The sequence below is a fragment of the Rhea americana genome, unplaced genomic scaffold (genome assembly GCF_003343005.1).
Source record: "Rhea americana isolate MKP2758 unplaced genomic scaffold, rheAme1 scaffold_25, whole genome shotgun sequence".
Lineage (NCBI taxonomy): Eukaryota > Metazoa > Chordata > Aves > Rheiformes > Rheidae > Rhea > Rhea americana.
The window spans coordinates 1,580,700-1,604,887 of NW_028186368.1; the positions used below are offsets into that span (position 1 = coordinate 1,580,700).

Consider the following 24,188-nt stretch of genomic DNA (forward strand, 5'->3'; position numbering starts at 1 on the left):
CTATTTTAAAGGAAATATCCCTTTTCAGTGTTGTTTCTAAATACTGACAAAGTATTTAGTGTACTTAGTATTTAGTATCCAGTACAAAGTGGGGAGCTTTCATTTGAATTTAGTAGTCACAAAAACAGAGCTGAGCGAGAAGGAAGACGCAGCACTGTGGTAATGATTGCCTGGTTATTTGCCAGTTTTTATTGTTATTGGTCAGAGAGTTCTTGAGTCTCTTTCAAGATCTTCTAAAATGTCTTATGAATATGATATGTACGCCTCCTGATATGAAAAATCTTTCGTACTATTACACTAGTTTGAAATTTTTATTTCTCTGAATACTTGTGTTAACAGCCCGGTACCATTAGCTAATTGAAACTATTCCCTTCACCTTTGCTCTTTGCTGCCCTTCCAATGTTCCTCATACCTCTCCTTTATTTCATAATTATTTTCTTTTCGGTTGACTCCATCACTTCTACTACCTGGAACTTCCAAATCCTTTTCCAGTGATATTCTTTGCTGCCAATTTGTGTTGCTCAAATTTATAGTTGTGCTCAGCTCCTCATGTCAAATCTTTTAGAATGTAGGAGTAACTAGCATGAGGGGGGGCAACACACTGGAGTAATAGAAACTTCAAAGAAAAGAAATACTGCAGTACTGAAATGTTATTGCACTCTTTGTCTTAAAGTCCTAACAATGTTCTTGTGTGGTCTTTACTCTTACCCCCACTTCACAGATGGGGATAGTGAATAGCTAAGACTCTTAAACAGATCAATATAGTAAGTTAGTGAGAAACTTTTGACTTAAAACTCAGAATTCTTTGGTTCTTATGTCCTGTCTATTACACAGCATGACCTTTCAGTTATGGACATCAGCCATTGTCTAACTTCTGGAAAAAAAAATCCCCAAAGACTAATTGTTAAAGCAGTTCCGAGTCCATGAGCTGTGGAGAATTCATAGCTCAGAGAGTCTGTCATGCAGTCATCCCATTTCCCTATAAAGGATTTGTTTTTGAAGCTACGCTGTCATCGTTCTGTAAAATTATTGGCAAACTAATTTTTAGCAGAGTGATTTGGCTCTGTTCCCCAGCTATCATAATTCAGAACTACGTGCTGCATTTTATTCACCTTAACGGAATAAATATTGCCAGTTTAATAACTTTTTTCCTTCCACAAATTGTGTTATGATTTATAGTTACAAATAAAATTGCACGGTGTAAAAAAATGACCTTTTAGTTTTAATCAGGCTGTACACCTTTAAGCCTATGTTTAAGGCTAAGTCATAACATAGATTTGTGTTTAGTGCATTTTATCATTTACTCTTTAGAGTAGGATTTGCCAATATTATAAATGCTTTAATATATTGAATATCAAGGGAAATCAAAACTCTTTGGCTGAAATTATCACTGGCCATCTACAGGGGTCAAGAAGTCTACTGCTGAGCTGGTTGTAATTTGACAGCCAGACACATAGGGGCACAGAGTTGTGTTAGTCTGCTCTTGCACTGTACTGTCAGAGTTTTCTCTCCAGACCAGCCAGCACACCAGCCCTGGCTGGAGTGCTCACTTCAAGAGCTCTTCCTACCATTTTTATCCTGAGCCATTTGAAGTACTAAGCTTTTAAAAAGGCACCCTGGTGCAACTATTTTTGCACCATAATAAACCAATTCCTTACAGACTGAATTTGCCCCCTTTGAATTTACCCGGCAAGAGAAGATCCTGTGAACCAGAGGAAACAGACAGCAACCTCTTGTTTCAGAAAACAGCAACATATATTCTCCTACTGATAAGAAGTATTTTATCTCTGGAAAACAGAAGATCTAACAGTGATCYCTTTATAATAGTCTTCATTAATGGTGAGAATAGCTGTCATAAATGAAAAGAGAAAATTATAGAGCTGAGAAGAGAGTTCACTGGCAAAGGAGATGCTGGTGTACTTCTTTTCAAAGCAGTTAGGCTTTTCTGGAGTACAGTTTTTAAGGAGAAGCACAAAGCACTGCCACTGGTATTCTCACGTGTTTTCAAGCATGGCTTAAGAGGGGAAATATATTAGTTAACATTCAATTCCCTGTTAACAGACACACATAATTCTCCCCTAGATGATGAGAAAGACCATATAATTGTTTTTTTTTTTTCAATTATATAACATCCCAGCAGCAGCAACAACCATTTAGCTGTGGAGGATCTACATTATACCCTTTGCTGCACAAGGTTGTGCAGGAGAGCAAGGCTTATTCTACCTCATTTGGCTGAAGACCTCCTTTAATATGCATCCTGGCAAGAAGAGGATGGGACAAGGAGAGGCATCTATTCTGTTATGTTCTTGTCCTCTCATGCCCTGAGCAGCAGAATTTGGCCACCACCAAAGGGGGAATGCTTTGAAGCAGCATTGCTTAACTTGTGGTCCAGCGATCTGTTAGCCAATAAGCAGCGGAGAACGGTCCACAAACCATTCCCAGCTCCAGTTTGCACCTCCAGGAAGAGAGAACTGCTACCTGGAAGGCATCAACAATGTCCTTAATCAAAACGTTCATCATTTTGAAGGACGGAAAGGAGAAAGAGAGGGAAAGAAAATGGCGGAATACAATATAGCCCCTTTAATAGTAATAGTAATACTAATAATAGTAATTAAAGTAGATGTCTCTTCTATTTAAAAGACTCATACACACCGCTACAAAGGATTACACCAACACAGCCAAGCAAAGCAACCAAGAAACAGCAGTACTACAGAAGGTGGTTTGGAAGTAAGTGCTTTCTGGCACAGTACACTAAAATGCCACCTTTCAGTCATGGCTGCTCTTACAGGTGCAGGTTTGCCCAAGTAAACTTTTGATGTAATGCCAGCTTCTCATAATGCAATACATCAGGTGGAAAAAGAAAGAAAAAAAAACTTTATCATGTGATTAATTCCCTATTGATTATCAACAAGAACTTCAGTTCAGTTTCCTCCAGTGGGAGGAAAATTTGCTCTAAAACCAATCTCTTTCTTTTAGCTTCAAGTGAAGCTAAGAATGGCAGAGAATGGTACCCATTCTTGGTACTTGGGATAGATACAGAACTATGTTCTACGGCTTATGTAGCAAGATATATGGATGACAGCTAGGGACAATGATAAAGGTCCAAACTTGATCATGTGCCTGCTTTCCTGACACTAGTCGCAATAGAGGTCTGAGCTGAAGCTGTGAAAATATTTAACAGGGTTGTTTGATTGCAGTGTATTAAGTTTAGTGACTGAAAAAAAAGAGGACTGCAACATTAACAGAAAAGTAATAGCCCATGTATTTCTACCATTACAATTCACAGCAGTGGGAAGCAATAACTTAAAAAAAATCCATTAAGACTGTGTGTAATAAGAAAAGCCAGAGGCTGGCGATTTAATTGCTTTCTCTTGCTAAACACAAACTGGAACAATCCAAAATCAGTAATTCAAATCTTCCATTCAAGCCAAGATTCCTCTCACTTTTTCACAGACCTTTGTTTCATAAGGCCAAATTCTTTAAAAATCACTTTACCAGACTCTTGCCCTTTTTGCATGAAAATGTATCAAATACCAGTATCTAAAATACTCAGCAAGAAGAGTCAGCAGCAAGAAAGCAGGGAAGGAGAGAATTTTGAATCAAGTAGTTTGAGACAGCTTATCTACCTTGAATTTTTTCTAAACTTTTAGATAAAGTCTGCACTAAGAACTTCCAGCTCTAACTTCTAACTTCCAGCGAAGAACTTCTCCATAGTAACTATACAGATATACTACATCAGCAATGTGCTCCTATTTTATACAGGCAAATTGTTGCTGGTAGGTCTAGCTTAGCAAATCCCCTTGAGTAACCTAAGCTCACTCCAACAGTACGTCCATGTCTATCACGCGAGCACTTGCTGGAGCAGCTCTGTTGATGAAGACCATTCACCATCGCCTTCAGGACTCACATAGCTAAGCTGACACACATTTGTAAAGTAGGAAAAGAATGTCTGCAAGTCTTAGCACAGATCATTCTCAAATGGTTAGACCAAGAAATTTTTTTTGTTAGCAACTGCATTTTACAGACAGGCCTGCACCCTTATGACGTGCTCTTGTAATGTGCTTAGCATGTTCTCAGGTTTATCACACTTATGAAAGATAGCAGAGGTACTCATACAGGTAAAACAAAGTAGAACCGGCATAGAAAAACTGAAGAGTAACATGAGAGTTTTCAGTAGAACTGAAGAAAAATATGTCATTTTCTGGTAAGTATATCAGGTAATAGAAAAACATATTATTTCATACACAGTATAAGATCTGAACTTCCAGCCTCTACTCTTGTAAGTTCTCGGCTCTTCATAAGAAGTGTTATTTGGAAAGTTCCAATATTGTGTTCTTTTGCCCCTGGGTTGCTTCATTAGAGCTGGAAGAAATACTCCCAGCACCCACTGYGCAGATACTATTCAGATACATCTCCTTATGGTTTTTAGCCTGTGTATTTTTCATAATGAACAATGCAATAAACACAGAGTGTTTACAGTGTTAAATCATGTTCCCAAAGGGAGCAGTTTGTATAACAAGATAAAATTATCACATTATAATAACTAAATATGCATCAGTCTAAAGCATGCTTCAATTAATCATCAAAAGTTTGCACCGCCTCTTTAGGTCTTAATTAACCAGAATGTTTGGTATTTTTTTTCCTTTCAAACTAGGGTGAAGGAACTGCAGAAAACTGTTCCTCTGAAAACCAGTGAATAACAGTTTAGACTAATCACTCTTCTATAAAACCATTATTGGGGGGRGAGGGGGAGAAAAGGAAGGAAGGCAAAGAGTATGTAACAGTAAATCCATCATGTATTGCTCTGCCCCTTTATCTAGGGAAACCAGCACGGCCTCTTGTGTTTAGCAGRATGATCCTAAAATCCCTTAAATTCTGGAATTAAATCCTGTTCAGTTTACTAACTTTAAGGCTGCAGTAGTCTACAAATATCATTTTGAATTAACYGATACTTATTTTCAACTTCAACTGTAGTTTCAAGAATTCAAGTGAAACTAAATGCAGATACAGMTCTAATCCCGCAGTTTACAATGATCCTCAGATTGGTGCTCCAAAGTTTCCCCATTTCCTTTCAAGAAATTCAGCAGGAGATACTCAACTGTTCTGGCAAGACAAATATTTTACTCCTGAAGTTACCCAGTTGCARTGCTGCAGGGATCTGTATCTCAGAGGGTACATCCACTGGACTGAATGACTGAATGAGTTTCTGTGAAACCTGTGCCCTGTCTCTGGTTGTACCTGTAATCCGATTCAGAGAACATTTTTTTTTTTATCCTGTCCCTCCTTGATGTCTCTCCACAGCCCACCTGTTCCTGGCATCTCAGTTTCCTTCCACCACAGCTAYCAGTAGCTGTTCCCCTACTACTACTGCTTTCTTGTGTTTTCCTACTTTTTCCTCTTTGCTGTGTTGTACCCTTCACATTGGCTTATGCCTGACAGCAGTTTGGATCCCATTCTTTTCAGGTGAYCTTAACAAATCTGCTAATTAGCCCTTTTGCCCCTTGCTGGGAACTGCACTCATTTCACTGGCCCATACCTTTAAAATTCTAAGCAATTTGCAGTACTACTTTGAAATGAACAGCTGAGAAACTTCCTTTTTAAAGAAATTAAATCTTAAATAAACTGTAGCATCTGCAGCATTAGCGATAAGTATTCATTCTTTCCACTGGGATGGGCCAGGATTTCCTAATAGTTAATTCTGAGATACCCTGTTGACAATCCTGAAACCTTAATTTTCCACTAAAGAAAACAATGTGTTCAGATTTTTCATCCCAAAGCAGTTGCTGAGGTAGATGTTCCCAAGCAAGGTAGAAGTAGTGTCAATTATTTTTCTTTCATCCAAGATGTTTTATTTGATTAATATCAAATTATAAAACAAAACTTCTGATCATTTCTGTAGAACCATTCATGATAGCATTTAAGCACTGATTCTCTAAATAGATGGTGCATGTGACAAATTTAAGGTCCAGAAAGTACATTGAGAAAAAAAGTTATGAAAGTTAYTATAACATGGCTTACAACAGAAAGATTGTTGTAACCATAGTTCTAAAAATGTCTCAAGGGTTCTATAATGAATTTCCTTTCAAGAGTCAGTCTCTTGAAGTTCACTAGTCTGCCAATAAGGTGGAGTGTCCTAGCTCTTTTYGAAAAATTGTTTTGGGGAACCACTACTTAACTCATGCATAGAAAATGTAGGTAAGACATATTCTCATGCATAGGTCAGTAATAACTGAATTCACAATACAAATGAAAGCTGGTATTTAGGCAGATTTTAAGCATGTAAACAAAAAAGGACCTGTTTCAGCTAGTGGGGAGGGGGGGGCTCCTTGTGTATTTTTAATATACAATACTAAAGTGCATAGGCAGATGTTATGATTTTCTTTTTGGCACAAAAAAAAACAGTTGGCCCTCCACGGAGAGCAAAAGGCATCAACAATGAGCTAGGTAGGGCAGGCATASTGACAACTGACATTTGAAAACACATGCAATAGAAAGCCTACGATCAGTGTAAATTAGATGATGTTTCAACCTGAAAATGAGAGAGAAGTCAAAGAGCAGAGATTTGTTGTGGAGGTCTTTATTAGCGAGCTAAACCTGCAGCTATAGAAAGGGCAATACTGTTCAGCAGCAACTGAAGTAGGATTTAGAAAATACTGAAGCAAGATTCAGAGTGTAGTAAAATGAAAGGCTTAATAAGATCTGATAATATGGTCTTTATTTAAGGAAAACTGCCACTGTCTTCTGCCTGGAATAGGATTTCCTGATAATATAATCATAGAACCAATTCCTTGTTGAATTTAGACAGATAATCCTAGATTTCATTTTTACCGCTCTGCTAAAAAACATTTTAAAATCTTTTATGCTTTAAAATTCCTCCAATATAATTTAAATATTGATATAGTTTACAGTGTGCAATTCCAGACCGTTCTTAAGGCAGGGACTCTACTTAATTCTACAGGTTGCAGAGCAGCAGCCATGCTAATAAGAGCTCCAAGTTATTCATGTACACTTACATATACAAAGAAATCGTAAACTTTAATTTTAAAGTTATGTTAAGCTATAACACAGAAAGTATATCATTCCTTTCCATAAAATATCTAATTACTCATTTCAGTATTTGAATATGAAATTTCTGTGTGGTTAGTGCTTTCAGAGTTTTTTCTAACTTACAGATTTATTTTACAAGGTACTCACTATTGGAAAWGCTTCTGTTTCACTTTTAAGAAATTTTGCCTCACCAGATACAATTCCTCCAGGYCATTCCTCCTTCATTTTTTGCTAGTTCCTCATAAAATACATGGGTTTGGTACAACCCAAACTATTACCATTTGGAAACCATTGAGCCAAACATGATGCAGAGGCACTGATCTGTGGGTTGAAGAATTTAAATCCCCTTTCCTTTCCCAAATGTATTCATTACCTTGTAAAAACTCTACGAGGGAGCATTATTTTACCTAGTACTTTTTCCCTGCAGAAAGCTCAGCTAACTAAACAGTAGCATCCTTTCTGCCTCCCCTTTCACTACTTCCCTTGACAATGACCTTCCCATATAGCGCAGCATAGAAGGAAGCCAGTTCTTGTCCATAATACTTAGAATAACAGATGTATTCTGCATATCAGAATGAAGCAGGACATAGAAGGAAGCAGGAAGGGTAATATTATCACCAAAACGCATGCCCAAAAGCTAGATCAAATAGCAGTTGCGTTCCCCTACTGAGGTACTGCCATGTGGATCRTGCGGGAAAGTCAACCAAAGAGCATAGTTAAATGACTAAGGATACTGTAACATCTAGGAGATGATGAGGGAAGAAGAAAACATGTTCTTGCCTGCATTTAAGGAATTTTTTGCAACTTTTCTTTGACTAAAATAGTCTTTATGTTAGCCTTCCCTCATCTCACATAACAACAGCCATCCAAATTTGAGCAAAAGGGCAAAGTCACTCAGTGCTCTCTGAGATTCACTCTGTATRTCAATATGAAGAGTGCAGAATGTAAATCAGGATTTTTGTATACTGAGTATTAATATCATAAACCCTGCACAGATGTGGTATTTTTAATTCTAGAGTGTTCCTGGCTGCCACTTTTTTGTTCCTTGTTATTTCAATTCATTTTTTTATTGAAAAGAAATACATTCTTTACATTCCTTTGCAAAAAAAAAAAAAAAAAAAAGAAAAGAAAAGAAAAAAGAAGAAGAAGAATGCTCTAACACCAAACAGAAGTAATGTTAATGTTATTTGTTTGTTGTAATGAGTAGTGTTTGAGACTAACCCTGAAGATCACTCAGAATCCGCTGTTGGTAGTGAGTGTAGCTAGAGGAACTGCTGAGGAAGAAGGAAGGGTTTTAGCCATAGGGAGACTACTACATCAGTTCTCTGGAGACTGAACTGACTTCCTATTTGCYCCCAGATGCATGTCAGATGGCTGACGTTGACGGATAAAGTCTCATCTGGTTTGGATGGTGCCAGAGCCTGGTCTRTCTGCCTAGGGGTTCAGGTCAGCTGGTGTGCTCTTGTGGACAATCTCCAGATCTGAATAACTGGTAGCAGAATATTCTTCGTGGAGGTTTCTCAGGTCTGGAATTAATATCATCCACTGATGTGCAATAACCTGAGTCTGTAGACACTCAGAGCACACAGGGCCCATGTGTTTAACTCGGACTTACGCTGGGGTAATTCTGCAGTACTGCAAAGAGAGAGTGTCTTTATCAGAGCTGTTAATATTTGGTCAGATAGCAGTCTAACGTTTCCTGGATTTGAATAAGCAAACTTTTACCTAATATTTGACTAAAAGAGAAAGCTGAACAGCTTGGAGATAAATTTTAGCCATATTGTTCAAAGGCTTTGGTTTTCAACAGAAAGACAATACTATGCTGTAAGATAAGCATGAGGGAAAAAATAACTATTTAACTATTAACTATTCAGTGTTCTAGCCTGTTAATTTAAAATATGAGTGCGCATAGGATACTATTCAAAGTTTTCCAGTGCACTCAAGGAAGATCTGATCAGATGAAATCTTTAGTGATTGCTTTCTAAACATAGTTCAGGATCAATACTCCTTCCTCCTCCTTCTCAAGCTGGTAGCTATTTCAGATACAAAGAACCATATCTACCTCGTTGAAGATTCTGTTTCCTTGGCTTCCTTACTCTGTCTTCTCCTCTTTCTTTTTTTCCTATCTCTGCAATTGCTGCATCAGTGCATCTTACAGAGTCCTGCTTATTTCTCCCTTCAGGCTCCTATGAGCATCCCTAGTACTCTGCTCCTTCTCTTCTCCCTCTCCATCTTAATTGTATAGAATCTTATCTGCAAAAATTATTCAGCTCCTCGTCCTTCAGGTTCATGATCTAGATATCATTTTTGACTGTGGGTGTTCCCTTTTAAGCTTTATTTAAATCTTGTAGACTTCTTACCAGTGCAAGATCTCAAAGCTTTGCACATCCACAAAGCCTAGGCTCATCTARACTCTCAGCATCTCACATCTCAGTTACTGCAATGTGACACTATACAGTAAACTTGCCCTGTGCATGTCTGCTCAAAATATCACTGCATAAGTCCCTTTCTMTGCCACAGTGTTTTAACCTTGGAAGCTTCCTCTTAGACTCTTTTGATCTGCTCCCTTCTGTTCCCTTTCCTTGCTTATTAACTCAAATATAAACTGCATCTCTTCTTTTGGCAGGTCGTTCAYAGCCTGTGTCCCTCACACAACGTGTAAAACGTTGACTTTCAGCTTTAGTGGTCAATGATGTGGGTCTTCTTCATTTGCCTGGTCAATACAAATAAGGACCTTTGTGCTGTTTCCCAAGCTGCCCCTTATGCTTGTAAGGGACTCCTAGAAAACATCCCCAAATTTACTGTTGTCCTGCCTTGTACTGCTCTGAAGAATTCTGCTTTGATGCAGCACCTACAAAATGGTGTCACAGTGGAGTGCCAAGACCACTGTCTCTCATGCTGGCTCTCCTGGTTCCTTTGTACCCCCTCCTCTGCTTGTATTATTCATCAGTTGTTTTTTGTCCTATACTTAGCTGCAGGCTCTTTGGGGTGATCGTGACTAGGCTTCTATGCCCTATGATAAAACAAAACAATTATTACCAAGGCTTATTGCAAAAACCCCACAATGGTTGTGGTTCTCTTCCCCCTCCAGTCATCTCACACTTCACTCAAAAAAAGGGCGAGATAAATTTGTTCATCTGCTCAGCAGTCATGGTAATCTAATGCTCGTTACTGATCATGGGATAACATCAAAGAAGGCAGACATTATGYGTTCATATCCTTTATGTAAGTAAAACAACGATATTCATTATGAAGTAATGAAGTAAATTCCCAAAGCTGGAAAATACTTATGAAAGGCCTTATCTGAATAAGAACATTTGAATACTGGAACACACACATGGTAGGTGAATGTGCAAAGAACAGAAGGCAGTTGACTTGACCACAGTTCCCTAGTGTCTACTTAACTACTGCTGAAGTAATTTGTTTTTCTACTTCATAACTCCATCTTCTCCTGCTTATTTGATGTCATAAAAACCAAGTACTTATTGCAGTTTGCACAATTCATGTTATAGCCCTATGCTCACGTACCACAAATTCATTATTATGAATTCATTCATGACTCTGATTGGAGAAAAAAGCTTGGGCTGACACAAGCCCCTTGATTAAAGCTTTAGGGCCAAACCAACAATWACTTAGGATCCAGCCCTTACGGCTTCAGGTCTTCAGCTGTGTAAAGGCTAGAGGAATGGGCCCAAATAGCTTTGGTAGTTAGCAAATATTGTACAAAATAGATTAGAAGTCTTTGGCACAGAATATATAYCAGGTAACATTTGAAAACTATTCATAGCATATTAGTATGCTTCTTTAGAGATAAAACTATATGGCATTACAATAATTTGGGGGAGAAGGACAACTGTAACTATCTGTCAAACGACTGTCAATAAGTAAACAGTTTATTGGACCAGTGTTTTACATTTAACTTTTGTAAATGAGACACATCCTCCTGCCTGGTGGGGACTGTTTAGCTAAACTGCTGCTCTGTGCACAGAGATAACATTCTTTTGTAGGTATTACAGGTTACACTATATTCCTTTGTGCCTCAGTCACTCAAGAACATTTGGGATGACACCCAGTGACTCCTGTGGAAGCAAGATTGAGCCTGCTGCTATATAAATTCACCAATTATTGCTCTGAGTACAACAGTAAATAAGAACATAGCAATTAATCACCTTAATGCAGCCATAACAGTTACTTTCACAGATTATGGTAAGCAGCATGCAGTGTGGAATAAAACATTTTTCACACAAACTTTGAGGAATGCCATATTATAAATTCACTCCTGATAAAAATATAATGAAAATTTAGAAGATTTCAGTGAAGTCTCCTAGGCAGAGTACAGATCATATTACTTCCTCAAGAGACAATAGTCAGGGATTTCAATGAGAATCAGAGACAGTTTTCCCAGGATGAGCTTGTTAAGCTGATATAAAGACATGATATTGATTTAATGGTTTTGTCTCTTTCACTGTTTGCTTTGTGAAGCCTATTTTTAATTCAATCATCTTCTATTAATTTATTTAAAGACTTTATTCATCAAAACCAAATAATTTGTTTAAAACAGACGTTACTGAAGTGCTGAGGGAGTAAAATCCAGCATGCAGTGTCACAGCAGTAGAAGCGTGTACAGAGACTGTCTGTTGTCATTGTATTTGCAAGTTTTTTCAAGAATATTAACAAATAAAGTCACTCTCACTCCATTTTAAAGTTCCCTGTAAGACTACAGTGACTGTTTTCTAAAGATTTTGAAATCAGAACTTTTTCAAGTAAGTTATAAACTAGCAAGTTCAGGATAGGTGTCAGTGATAGTTGTCATTTTAAGATGTTCATTATGATTTACCTGCTGGTGGCTTTATGAAAGGTGGTGGAATTAATGGGACAATAATAGGTACATTCCCATGATCCTTTGACCCTGCTGGTGAGTCTGAAAGTCCATTTCCCGAGGCAAGCCCTGGGTAGCTTGTGTTTATATTGTATGGTGAAATAACACTGTCCTCAGATAATTTTGGTTTTGGCAAAGAATTTTCTGCAAAACACAAAGAACACATTGTACAGTATGACAAAAATATTTCTTAGATGCCCTTAAATATTTTCACCTACCTGTTCATTAATTACTTACTCTAATATAAGAGAGTGCACAAAAAAAAAAGAAAATATTTTCTCCTTAAATAAATGGATATTTTCCAGCGTTCTTCAGAAATACTTCTTTTTTTTAAAAAAAAAAAATCAAAATTACATTAAACACAACTATACTTAAAAAGTGGGGGGTGTAGAAATCACTTTGTCTTACACATCTTTAGTATGCCTTACTTAATCAATAATACCGTATTCCTGTTCTTTATATMCACTGCTTTCATGGTAATCACACACCATATACTGCAACTTCACTAACTAATGCAAGAAATGTAAATTGAAAAGTGAAAGAACTCCTAATTCTCCATCAATTTGGTAAGCAGTAGTAATGAGAAGTATTTAAACAAAAATTTGAAATTACAGCAAAGTGTGTAAGGAATGATGACAGTTATGATTCTAATTCTTTAATCCCAAATCACCTCAGGATTCTTATTTAGAGGAATTCCTCTAATGCACTTCCATTAGCTATGGGGCAGGACTTAATTGTTACCCATCTTTCTTCTTCCAAATCACAGAAAAAGAAAAGCACTYTCTCTCCCACAGACTATATACACCAAAAATTTCTACCTGGCAYAGTTATTCGACATCTTTGGTATATAAAACATGATTTGTATCATGTGTCTATAACAAAATTATGTCACAAATTTAATTAGGCATAGATTATATCCACAAATCATCCATTATAAGATCTAGTTATTAAAACATAAATAAATGGATCACATCACAACATAACAAATTTCTTCAGAGCYGACTTAAACATATTACATTTTCAGTGAAGTACAAATATTGATCACCAAGGTCACTATACCACTAAYAGACTGCAAACATTCAATTTTAACACAATTGGATTGTTTCACCTTACCTCTAATTTTTCCACATTCTGTTAGTCACCTCTCCTTCAGAATTGGGCTTCCCAGTATCACTACTCATTGCAACACTCACTGAATACAGTGCAGCTGCTTGCCATCAGAAAGAAACCCCAAATGCTCCTTCTTGGCCATAAATGCAGTAAAAAGCAGCAATCCAAGCGTGTAAAAGCTTCTGCAATTTCCTCTCTTTACTTCATCTTTGAGAAACTCTTGCTCGATAAGTCAAGATCCAGCAATTTCCTACCCTTTTGCTGTGAAGCAATGTTTCTTCTCTTTACTCTGATCACAAGTCCCTATCCACCTGCTGTGGCTGAAGAGTCAAGAAGTAGCAACGGAACTGCTGCACAAAAGGACTGAATCTCCTCGCTTACGTTTTGAACAACGGTATCACATGAAGATCCGGTAATGTCCCAAACAAACTCCACCCCTTGAAAACTCATAAAGCACTTGTAGAACACAATATATTACATTGTTAAGGAAGGTTTTGTAAATGTTCACGAAGACTCTTACATGCATAGTGAATATTCCAGTTCAAAATCTTCTGGTCTTTAAAAAGACACAGGCCAAAAGTGTTAGTTTTATAAGCAGAAAGGTTCCTTAAATCTCAACCGCTAAGAAAACACTCTCTTTCTCCAGGTATCTACAGCTTATTGGAACTATAGGTACATGACTTTCAACTAACAAAAGGTATTATTTGTGAAGATACACTAATGTCTGCAAACTGCAATTTTGTTAAATYGCTTCCTTTGTACTCTACTGGATTCCTCTTACGAGAATATTTTTATTTAAATCAACAAAAAAGTAAGTAGTGGAACATGACTCCTAGTCCATGCCAATTTGSACAGGGTGGGATGTTAATCATTCTTTGCCTGAACAAAGAAACATTAAGCGTCATTACCTTTGAGAACAGAAATGTGCTGTCGGCTTTCCCCATCTGCAGAGTAGTTCCTGAATTCAATATCTTCTCCATCTTTCAGTTCAACCTTATCATAACCATACCAGCCAAGGAGCTCATTCATAGTATTTTCTGCAAAGTTCTGAAAGACAAAAATTACCTACTTATTTATGTAATCACTAATCATTTGAAATGAAGGGAGGACTGCATAAATCGAACAGTATCTGTGCTACGCTAGGAACTGCCAGGTTTGTCCCACCTCCTCAAAGACTAATGTTCATTTTATAAGTCAAGTGTATAAAGTGTAATGCATTTAAATCTCAGACTGGCACATGTAATTATGACAAATGCCTCATACATCTGTAATTTAAAGAAAATAGAAGAGAGAGTTATTTATGACTTTTGCTCTGGCATTCAATGTCAGGAATATTTTAACACATATTTGTTGCAAAAAAATTGTCTGTGTTACCATAAAATATTTAAGACTGCAGCAAGAAAATAACAGAAAACTAAGATTTTTTTTTTCAGCTAGCAGTTAATCAGTGTTAGTGTGATACAGTCTTTTCAGATGGAGTAGGTCACTGGCACAATTACAGTTCCTTGGGATGCACATGAACCAAATCAAATAGAATCGCAGTGAAGACATTTTTCCTCACAGTTAYAAACTCTCGCATAGTCAAAGCCCTTAAAGAACTCTATATCATGAAGGCATTTTACCATAATGTTTCACATAAAATTCTCACATATTTGTTTAAGATGACCCTACTGAGTGTTGCCATGTTTACTTTTAAAACAATTTCCAGGCAGCGGTATTGTTACATATTTTGCTTGCACGGAAACGCAAAATTTGGAACATGACTGACATAAGTCTCAAATTCTATTAAAAAGTATGTCCTCTAGGTCATGCGTCAAAAATATTTCTGTAGAAAATGCTCATTACTGGGCCGTGAGATTTAGCAGAGTAACTTAAGAATTCTGCAGCCAGGCAACAAAGCTTTGTGAAACTGAATAGTGTCACAGAACTATGGCTGATAGATTTGGGAACTACATAATGAAACTGGCTAATGAATTATTGTCACTGTAAAAATCAGTTTAAAGTAATATGACAAATACAAAAATGAATTGAAAAAGCCATGAACAATGCCTTTCAATTTGGTCTCTTCATTTTTTATTGCCACTCTTTTAAAACAAATTCAAAACTTCATTTTATTTTAAGATCTTGACATCTCTAAAATAATGATCTTGATAAGATGTCTCCTGTGACTCTGGATTCCAGCATAGAAATGAGAAAAATATGATACCAGTTTGAAACAAATAGCATACATCAAATTTAGAGGTTGCAAGATTCCATCTAGTAACTGCTGTAGCTTAATTTTTGAGTGAGAGCAAGTATAATGACAGAACACAGCAATTCTCAAGCTATTTAAAAAAATAAGTAAAATTCATCAGATCGTAATTGCTTCAGAATTCAAAGCTACCATAGACACTCTGCCCCAGAACATTAGAGAGCAGCAGCACTGCTCCTGGCTCATTCATCACACCAGATTGCCTAGGTGTTCCTGTCAGTCAAGGAGTGTTGTAAAGCAGCTATAAGCAATAAACACAAGCAATTTACACTCTTCCAAAAGTATCACCAGTGCAATTGTGCTATAAACACACATTTCAGCAAAAACAAAACAAAACCCCACAACAGACCTGTGGAGCATCAATTTCCCTGATTTTTTCCCCTTTCACTTTCATTTGACCTCTTGCTGGAAAACTGGATTCTGTGGCTGTTCTGTGCAGCACTGAACTGCCAGAGAACAGCACTGGTCCACATCTACGTCTAGTTTCAGCATAACAAGTATGACAACCAGGTATGTCTGAACTCACCACACTATTACAGTTTGCAACAAAGAGTACAATGTAATGTAATGTGGCTAATATTTACGCTATTTAAATATACTTAAATTCAGATTTTAATAGATGCAGTTTTGTGACAGTTTTAAGTGTCGGGTTTGGGTGATTTTTTTGAGTTTTTGTTTGTTTGTTATTTATCTTTTAGAAGACCTTTCCCTCAATGCTGAAACCTCAAGTGCAATACTTTCAGCTTTAACCCATGTGAATCCAACAGTGAAAAGGTCTGGAGACAGAAAGCGAAACCCCACCAGTGCAGTTCACTCAGAATGAAGCATCTGACCTGAAGGGGCCCATGAAGTCCAAAGGAAAGCTGTGCCAACTTCCCCTGGTTTGCTAAATTTCTACTATGAAGACACAGCTCTAGAGATTAATCTAGTAAGGTGGAGTCCAATTAACAAAGTCGGCCTGACTTGAACCTCATGCAACTCAGTTAATTGGATAGCTCTAAATTGCCCCCTACGGATATTTTGTATTTTATTTGTACTGTTGATCAACTCAGGCAATGAGTAATTTCCAATCAGTTGTCAGGGAATAAGTCAGCTAGGGTTATATATTTTTCCTTACAGGGCCATACATGTTTATGCAACTTAGTATCCCTCTTCAGAATCTAGTCAATATGATAGTTGAGTTTGTAATGGCACAAACTTTGAGTACCTTTCAAGACTCATTTTACCATCTAGGAGTGGTGTACAAAAATGAACAGCTGCTAACAAAAATACATTGGATTTTGAAATAACTCGTAATACAGACTTGAGTCCTTATACAAAAAACACTCCAGGAGGCCTTTGCTATTAACTTCAATGAGAGTTGAATGAGGCCACATATTAGCGCTAAAAAAGTATCTTTTTATCATAATGTTTTCTTAACAAGGATGCTTGGAAAACAAAACAAAACATTCTCCTTCCTCATTTGTCTTTTCTATTATAATGACGGTGATCATTCTTAATACTATTCTATCAGTGGCTGAAGGCCAGGGCTTCATTGCAGAGCACATGGTACATACCAAAACCAAAAGGACGATCCCATCCTTAACAAGCTGATAGTCAAAGCTGAGAGATGTTGTTTTCCTCCACACCAATTCTCACACATGTGAAAAGTATCCACACGAAGAGCATTCAAAAAAATGCATTATCCTTTTACAGATCCCTGATTAAAATACCCTTTTGCAGCGACGTCTAACATCCTGTGAGTCTAGGCAATAGTCACACAGGTCATATGCTCCAACTCCTGGCGCAATGCTGACTAATATTATTTCATTTCTTTATATTCTTTCTTCCTTCCATTTCACTGTTAGCTCCAGTCTGAGCAGATTCATAATATGAAAATATGATGGGATTTGTAAAGATCAATATGGTGGCAACAGTCAAAACACAAATAATAAGATGAGACAGTTTTTAGCTGTGCGAATGAGAAAACAAAAGCTCAGCTTTTGACGAAGTTACAGAAAAGGAAGCAGGACAATTAATACACAGCCTGTACATGCAGAGCAGAAGCTCAGTGAAAGATAGGAAAGGTGAAGGAAAGGTGACAATCGGGTACTTGAAAAAAACAAGAATGCAGGACCTGACATTGAAGCAGGAGAGCAGAAGATGAAGCAGCCTAGAGAGGAACCAGCTAAACTGAGAGACAATGGACCTGCCAAAGCCAAAGGAGAACAAGATGTGAAGATGAGTGCAGCTGATCAGACAGAGGATGTGAATGAGTTGTAATTCTAAGCCCTTGCAGCAACAGGACAGCAAAGGCACAAATGAAACCGGTCCACATTTAGTTTCAGACTCTGGCCCTGGAAGGATGTGGATGGCGTGCAGGACAGGCTGCCAACTCAACTCCACAACCCTACCAGAGGCCTGAAATGATGTGAAAGACCACCACAGGGAAAACCTTGCTAATGATCAATAACATCCCTATTTTGCAATTAGACTGATAAACTGGAATCCTTGAGCCCCCAAAGAATCCCACTGAATGCAAATGAAGTCATGCAGGGGGTCAGGAAACAGTGCCATGGACTTCGTTGCAAAATTACAGCACTGAACCTAATGTCATCCCTAACAGGCTGGGAATGCTCAACATCCCAAGAGACAGAGCCACGCTTGTGCTCACAGCATGAACCAACATCAGAACTGAGAAGATGAACACAGGAATCCTGTCCCATCCTTCCATACTCAAACTGCTACATCACATTTGGTCTCTTGTGCCAATGCCAAGCAGTCAAGTTCCTAAGGCCTTGGCAGAAATATTGATAACCTCTTCAGTTGCAACTGCAAGTGGAGGACACAGTCAGTTAATATACTGGGGACCCACTAGAGCCAAGTCTCCTGTAACACTTTAGCTGACAGTGAAGGTGTGCAGCTGTGCACTATCGCAGCTGTGTAACTGCCAGGGAATTCACTACAGTTGCAACAGAATTAGCTCATCTTTGCCAAAGAAAATGGCCTTAAAATGCTCCAGTGCTCCAGTGGCCCCAGTTACATAAAATCACTAAAGTCCTCAGTTCCTAATAGACAGCAATTCTTCTTTGTCCCCTGCTAAGTCCCAAACCATTTATAACCACAGTGGGGCAATGTRTAATTTGCATGTTTTAACTGTGTGATTTCTCTATTCTTGTACTACACAGAAATATCCTCCCTCTTTGAAGAGCCAGAAAGATAACTAACCAACTATTATGCTGGTTGGTATTTTAACTTGAATCTGCTTCCTTTTCCTGGGGAAAAAAAGGAAGAATATGTTGATTTGTCAGGCTATGGTTTCTTTCCTTTATGAGGCCATCTTATATGCAAGATAGTAAAAATATAATCACATTTATTCTTTTCAAGATTAATTTCATCGTAACAGTGTACCTATGGCTTGATTTTTACATTACAATTCATCATTTCATCAATTTTCACTAATTAATATGCTTTGATGCTGAACTATGTTTCTTGTCTTATACCTCTCATCTTTCCTTCTCTATGAACCTTATTCACAGGGGGCAAGGCCAGCTTCACAGAATGAGGCCTGGCAAACACGGAGGCAGGAAATGCAAAAAAAGAATGAGTCTGTCAGACTCATTTTCTTCTAGGTTTTACTGCTGAATGTTTATTTCAGATTTTGGAGGAAGTATGATGGCTCCATTCCATTTCCTTGCATGCATAAACTACCGGGTGCATAGCCCAACAAATTCACTTTTTAACTCCACTGCATAGAGGAAATAAAAATGTTTTATTGATGATCATTTTTAAAATATAGACCTCACTTTGCTTATTTATGCTATCTCTCACCATATTGAATTTTAGAATTAGACTCAAAAAGCAAATTTTCTTGTTGCTTTGATTTCCTTTGCCCTACTGCATACACATTTGCTTCTGTAATGTGGGTTATCCACTTAGTTTGGATAAGCATTTATATAATGTGCAGATAGGTGAGGCTCCCTATGCAGATAATGCAACTCCCTTTTGCAGCCATACCACAAAAATACTTCCCTGCAGACTCTAGGAAAAAAAAACAGTATCTGAAATAGTACAATTGATAAAGTCTGTCTGCTTTTTCACTTTTACAAACCCATTTTTTTGGTTTTCAGGAGAGAAGGGAGGCGTTTCCTTGAAATCTTTTTAACCTTAACAGTTATCTGGCTCATTTTAAGTGCAGTGCTGCTATGTCAGTTTCATTGCTTCCCTAATTTTGACAGTGGTACTTTTAAATGCCAAACACAGAATATTAAAACACTAAGCTGAATGATCTTCTGATGAATTTACTATTAAGCTATAACAGATGGAGCTGTCTTAAGCTCTAAGCATCAGGAATGAAGCCCAACTTTAGATACAAATTAGTTATTGAGAATATTTATAGATGGTAAACTCCTTGGGCACATGGAGCAGCCCTGTGAAATTATAGCACAGATTAATTGCTAGCTTTTCAAGTGACAGAGACTCTAAACACGTAGATATGTTGTCTTTTTTTTTTTAATGAGCTTTCAGTAAAATATACTTGATGCATCTTCTTAAATTTATTCCAATGTATTTCATAAAATTGCAAAGCACCTAGCTTCCACTGTTGAGTGGCACTACTGTGTGACAGTAGGATGGCATATGGAAATCAGCTGAGGAGGGATGGATGTGAAAGTTATCACTAAGCATTTCGTAAGTGCTTTCATCAATTAAACTGTAAACATTAAGTTAGTTTTAACATAGTATCAGATTCCCTGATTATGCTAGCTTTGGATGTATTAGATGTTCTGTTATACACCAAAAAGTGAGAAATTACACTACTTAATTTGAGAATAACTACCTGCTATTCTTCCAAAGTGTGAAATGAACAATGCCACCTCTGAAATTAACTGGAAGGCACAGTCTGAAGGAGGAAAGAGAAAAAAAAGGGGGGAAGACTAAAAAAGAGAAACTGTGAAGGTCACGGTGAAACAAAACATTTCCTCTTGAATATATTTTCATTGAAATGTAATATTGAAAAACTTCATGGAGTCATGTACTTTTGCACACAATGTTGTATCAAATTGAAATTTGTTATAACCATCATGTACATTAGGTTAGTGATAACAAAAATGTAACTTAATATCTCGTATAATGAAACTGCAAACAACCTGAATTTCCAGTCATGTTAAAACTGAGCTGTGACACTACTGTTGTAACAGACCAAAACCAAGCAGCTCAGGTATTGTGACTGTTCTTGAGCAAATTATTGTATCAAACAGCAAATCTTGAAGGAAGTCTCTGTGATGAGGTAATTTTATTACTCATTCATAGTGCCCTGCATTTGCTGTACTTAAAATAGACACTTGTACCAATGGCCTTTTTATTACTGAAAGAAAAAAAAAATCGCATATACACCAGACCTTTTTCTTTCTGCTAGCAAAGGAAAGCAATTCAATATAACGTGGGCTGAAATCTGAGTAGGTCACCATACACCATGATAAAATTCCCTAATCCCTGAGCCAAATTTCCCTGAGGGGGCCCTCCTACTTCTCCTTCACTTTCCAAGCTGACTTTTCCATTCCCTCTCTCCGACTTTTCCTCCCCTTCATCTCTTTCATTTCCCCTACCTTAAAGCCTTGATATCTGATCTGCTGCTGATACTCAGGTTACAGTTTTTACAGCTTAGGCTGTCTATTGCTGTATACATTCCTTTCTTTCTGCTCTGCCGTGATTACTTACCAGAGCTTATTTTACACTGGTCCAGATGAAAGCAGTTCAGATGAAGGGAAACTGCCAGGCTGTTTGAACGGTACAGATATGGACCTACACAAGGGCACATTGTGTTTGCTATGTCATTTTGTTGCAAACATTTTATACAGTGTAACCAATTTGTTACATTCTTGTATTCCTCAGGTTTATATGAAAAACAACTGGACATCTTAACTGATTAGTAAACAAAAAGAGTGAAGAATCTTCACAGTTTTTAAACTTTCTCAACAAGTCAAAAATTCAGACTTTTTTCTTCTTTCCTCTGTGGATTCTAGCGGTTAACTGTCCTACTAAAAGTGTAGTCTCTCAGCAGAGCATAAAAGCATAGATTACATCGTAAGATGGCCTGTGTTTTGCGAAAGGTTYTGCCACCAGCTATCTCACTCTCAACGAGAAAACATATCAGTTCAAAATGCCATTTCTATCTGCTCATAGCCTTTAATAATTCAGTTGAAATCTTGAGGTTTGTAACATTAAGCAGCTACAAATGATTAAAAAAGAGAAACTCCCTATGTGAAGGTTAATTCTAGTGCTTAATACCAAAGCATTAGTTTAAAATTGTGTAATTTTTCTCCTTCACACAATGTTGTTTTTGTTTCTTCCTCACCCTTTCAGACAAACATCTGTTATACTGTAGAAGAACAACTATCTCCCAAACCGCTGAGTGTGCCTGCAGCCAAAGTAAACAAAACAAACCCAGAGGATCCAGCACAGTCAGCCTTTATATCCAGCCAGGATAACATTTCACATGTTTTGATTAAAATTAGCTAATTTGTAATTCTAGAACCTATGAAACTTAAAAGCTGCAATCCATACAGATCACATTAAGCAATGTTCTAAGGGGCCAGTGCCCTATACTACAGATCTGTGCAGTCCTCGAAACTATGTGAGGTTACAATGAGTGATTACCGTTATTATTCGGAGCCTGTACAAAACCCTCTCCAAAAAGAGAATGTGTCATATATCTCACAAAGAATAATAATGCTCTTTGGGACTTGAAACTAGTGCAGTTTGTTTCTGAAGAAGTGCACTGATACGCAACGCAGCAGTACGTTGTTTTGCTCATTCCGCTAATACTACCCTTGCTCACATTTCCCAATCTGATGTACACTGAACTGTTTTCACACTCATTACCCAGGCAGCACGAGCAAACGCCTGCCTTCAGCAGCAAAGGACACCTATCTGGAATTAGCGATGTGTAGAAGAAGGGAAGGGGGAGGAGACAGTGCATTCCTGGTTAATTTTACAAGGGGAGATTGATGCTCCCGAAAGCAAAGATACTTTCGATACATATAATGCATATTTAATACTTGCCTATGTACTTTGCAAATATGTGTCATTTTCTAAACAGTCGTCCACTTAGTTTTTTAATAAATGACATTTAAAGTAAACGACAGTAGCTTTATCATATAAATAAGCTATACTGGTTTAATTGCTTCATATACACATTAAACAACAACAGCAAGTTCAGCTGAAGTCTCACTATGGGCTGCTCTCAACTTTTGGGAATTAGAGATGTAACATAAACAGACGGGGAACAGACATGCAAAACAGGCGCAAAAAATACGACCAGTCAAGCCCGGAGCAGCGACCTAACGATAAAAGAAGTCCTGAAATACGTTTTTGTGCAATCGCCACCATCCTAACATCTGGAGCAGGCGCCTCGGGCGCTACCTCCGGAGCACAGCTGGATTGGCACCGCTTCCTATCAGACAGGACAGCCCTCCAACCGATAAATACACTTCTATCAAAAGCAGCCCTCGGACAGCTACCTTTCAACAACACCTCTGCTGGTTTGATTAACTGGGAAGTGAAGCATGTAAACCAGAGGAGGCGGCGAGAAGGAAAAGGAGAGAAAAGGAGTCTCTGTGCTTAAGTACAAGAATGATGTGCGGCTCAGACCATAACATTTCACTTTGACAATTTAATTACACAGTTGCAGCTCGCTACTGAAAAAGAGAGAGAAATGCAGCGTTTAAAAGAGGTCCCTTTCTTTCCTAACTTTAGGGCGTCCAAGCTACCTGAGGGGATTGCTATAGAAAAAAAATGCTCATCGCTGGCACCCAGAGAGCTTAAAAACCCAGTGAGGGAGAGTTTTTTAAAAAATAAATAAATCAAAGCTGGTCAATGAACAGGATTTGCAGCCTGTGAATTCGTCTCTGTTTTCAGCCCAGGAGGCGGAGTTGAGACACATTCAGTGCATCCTACAAAAAAAAAAAAATGACAAGAGATCCTTTCTTATTCCATTTCCATGCATGGTGGAGGGGGGGTGGGAGAGACCCCCCGCTCCCGTCCCCATCACAGGCACCTACCTTCATCTCCTCGTTGATCTCCCGTTTCACCGGGTGAGCCGGCTTCCTGCTCCTTTTATTTTCGGGAGGTCTCCCTTCTTTCTCCATTTCTGCCATTTTTTGCGCCTAGTTAGTGGAGATGAAATGGCTGCTGGTGTTCTTGGGGGGGCCGGCGAGGGGAGCAGTGGGGCGGGGGTGGCTTTCAGTGGTGGCAGGCGGCGCCGCGGAGGGCCCGGGGGGAGCTCGGCGGCGGCGGCGGCGGGCGGGCGGGGGGCGCAGCCGGGCCGGGGCGCGGGTGCCCCGGCGAGTCAGCCATCTTCTGCCTGCCCGCCTGCCTGCATGGGAGAGGAGAGGAGAGGAGAGGAGCGGCGCGGTGCGAGCGGGTGTGTGTGTGTGTGTGTGTGTGTGCGCGCGAGAGGGAGCGCGGAGCCAGCCAGCCAGCCCCGCTCCTTCTGTGGCGCTGCTGGCGGGCTGCCGCGGAGGGGGCGGTGGAGGGAAGGGGTAGGCCGGCCTCCGGCCCGGCGGCGGGCGGGGCTTGCCGGCACCGAATCGGCCGCCGCTGCCCGCCATGGGAGCCGGGGGGGCGCCGCGCCGGGAGCGGGGGGAGAGGGAGGGAGGGAGCCTGCAGCCCGCCCCGCCCCCCACACAAAGCCGGCGGGGGGAGGGGGCTGCGTGCGCCGCTACACACACACACACACACTCATACACACACACTTACACACACTCACACTGACACACACAACGCCGCGGTGCCCAGCCCGACCCCTTGGCCCGGCCCCCTCAGGCTCCCCTCAGGCGGCGGCCCCGCGAGGCGGCCGTTACCCGCCGGCCGTTACGCGCGCGCCGTTGCCGTTACCCGCCGGCCGTTACCCGCGCGCCCCGC

At 39.0% G+C, this 24,188-nt stretch overlaps 1 protein-coding gene across 6 annotated transcripts in view; it reads right to left on the minus strand.

Annotated features, from left to right (window-relative positions):
* SOBP (sine oculis binding protein homolog) overlaps window positions 1-23,785 on the minus strand; it is a 115,818-nt gene extending 92,033 nt beyond the window's left edge. For 4 of the 6 annotated variants that reach the window (XM_085306907.1, XM_085306908.1, XM_085306909.1 and 1 more), the window contains exons 1-3: window positions 23,327-23,785; window positions 13,945-14,083; window positions 11,885-12,070 (exon numbers count right to left, since the gene is read on the minus strand). In XM_085306907.1, the coding sequence (XP_085163033.1) occupies window positions 11,885-12,070; window positions 13,945-14,083; window positions 23,327-23,422 (421 nt within the window). In that variant the 5' untranslated portion in view covers window positions 23,423-23,785. Of the gene's footprint in view, window positions 1-11,884; window positions 12,071-13,944; window positions 14,084-16,843; window positions 23,219-23,326 lie in introns of all 6 variants that reach the window. The other 2 variants (XM_085306910.1, XM_085306911.1) reach the window with 2 other exon arrangements.
* Window positions 23,786-24,188: the final 403 nt, after the last annotated feature.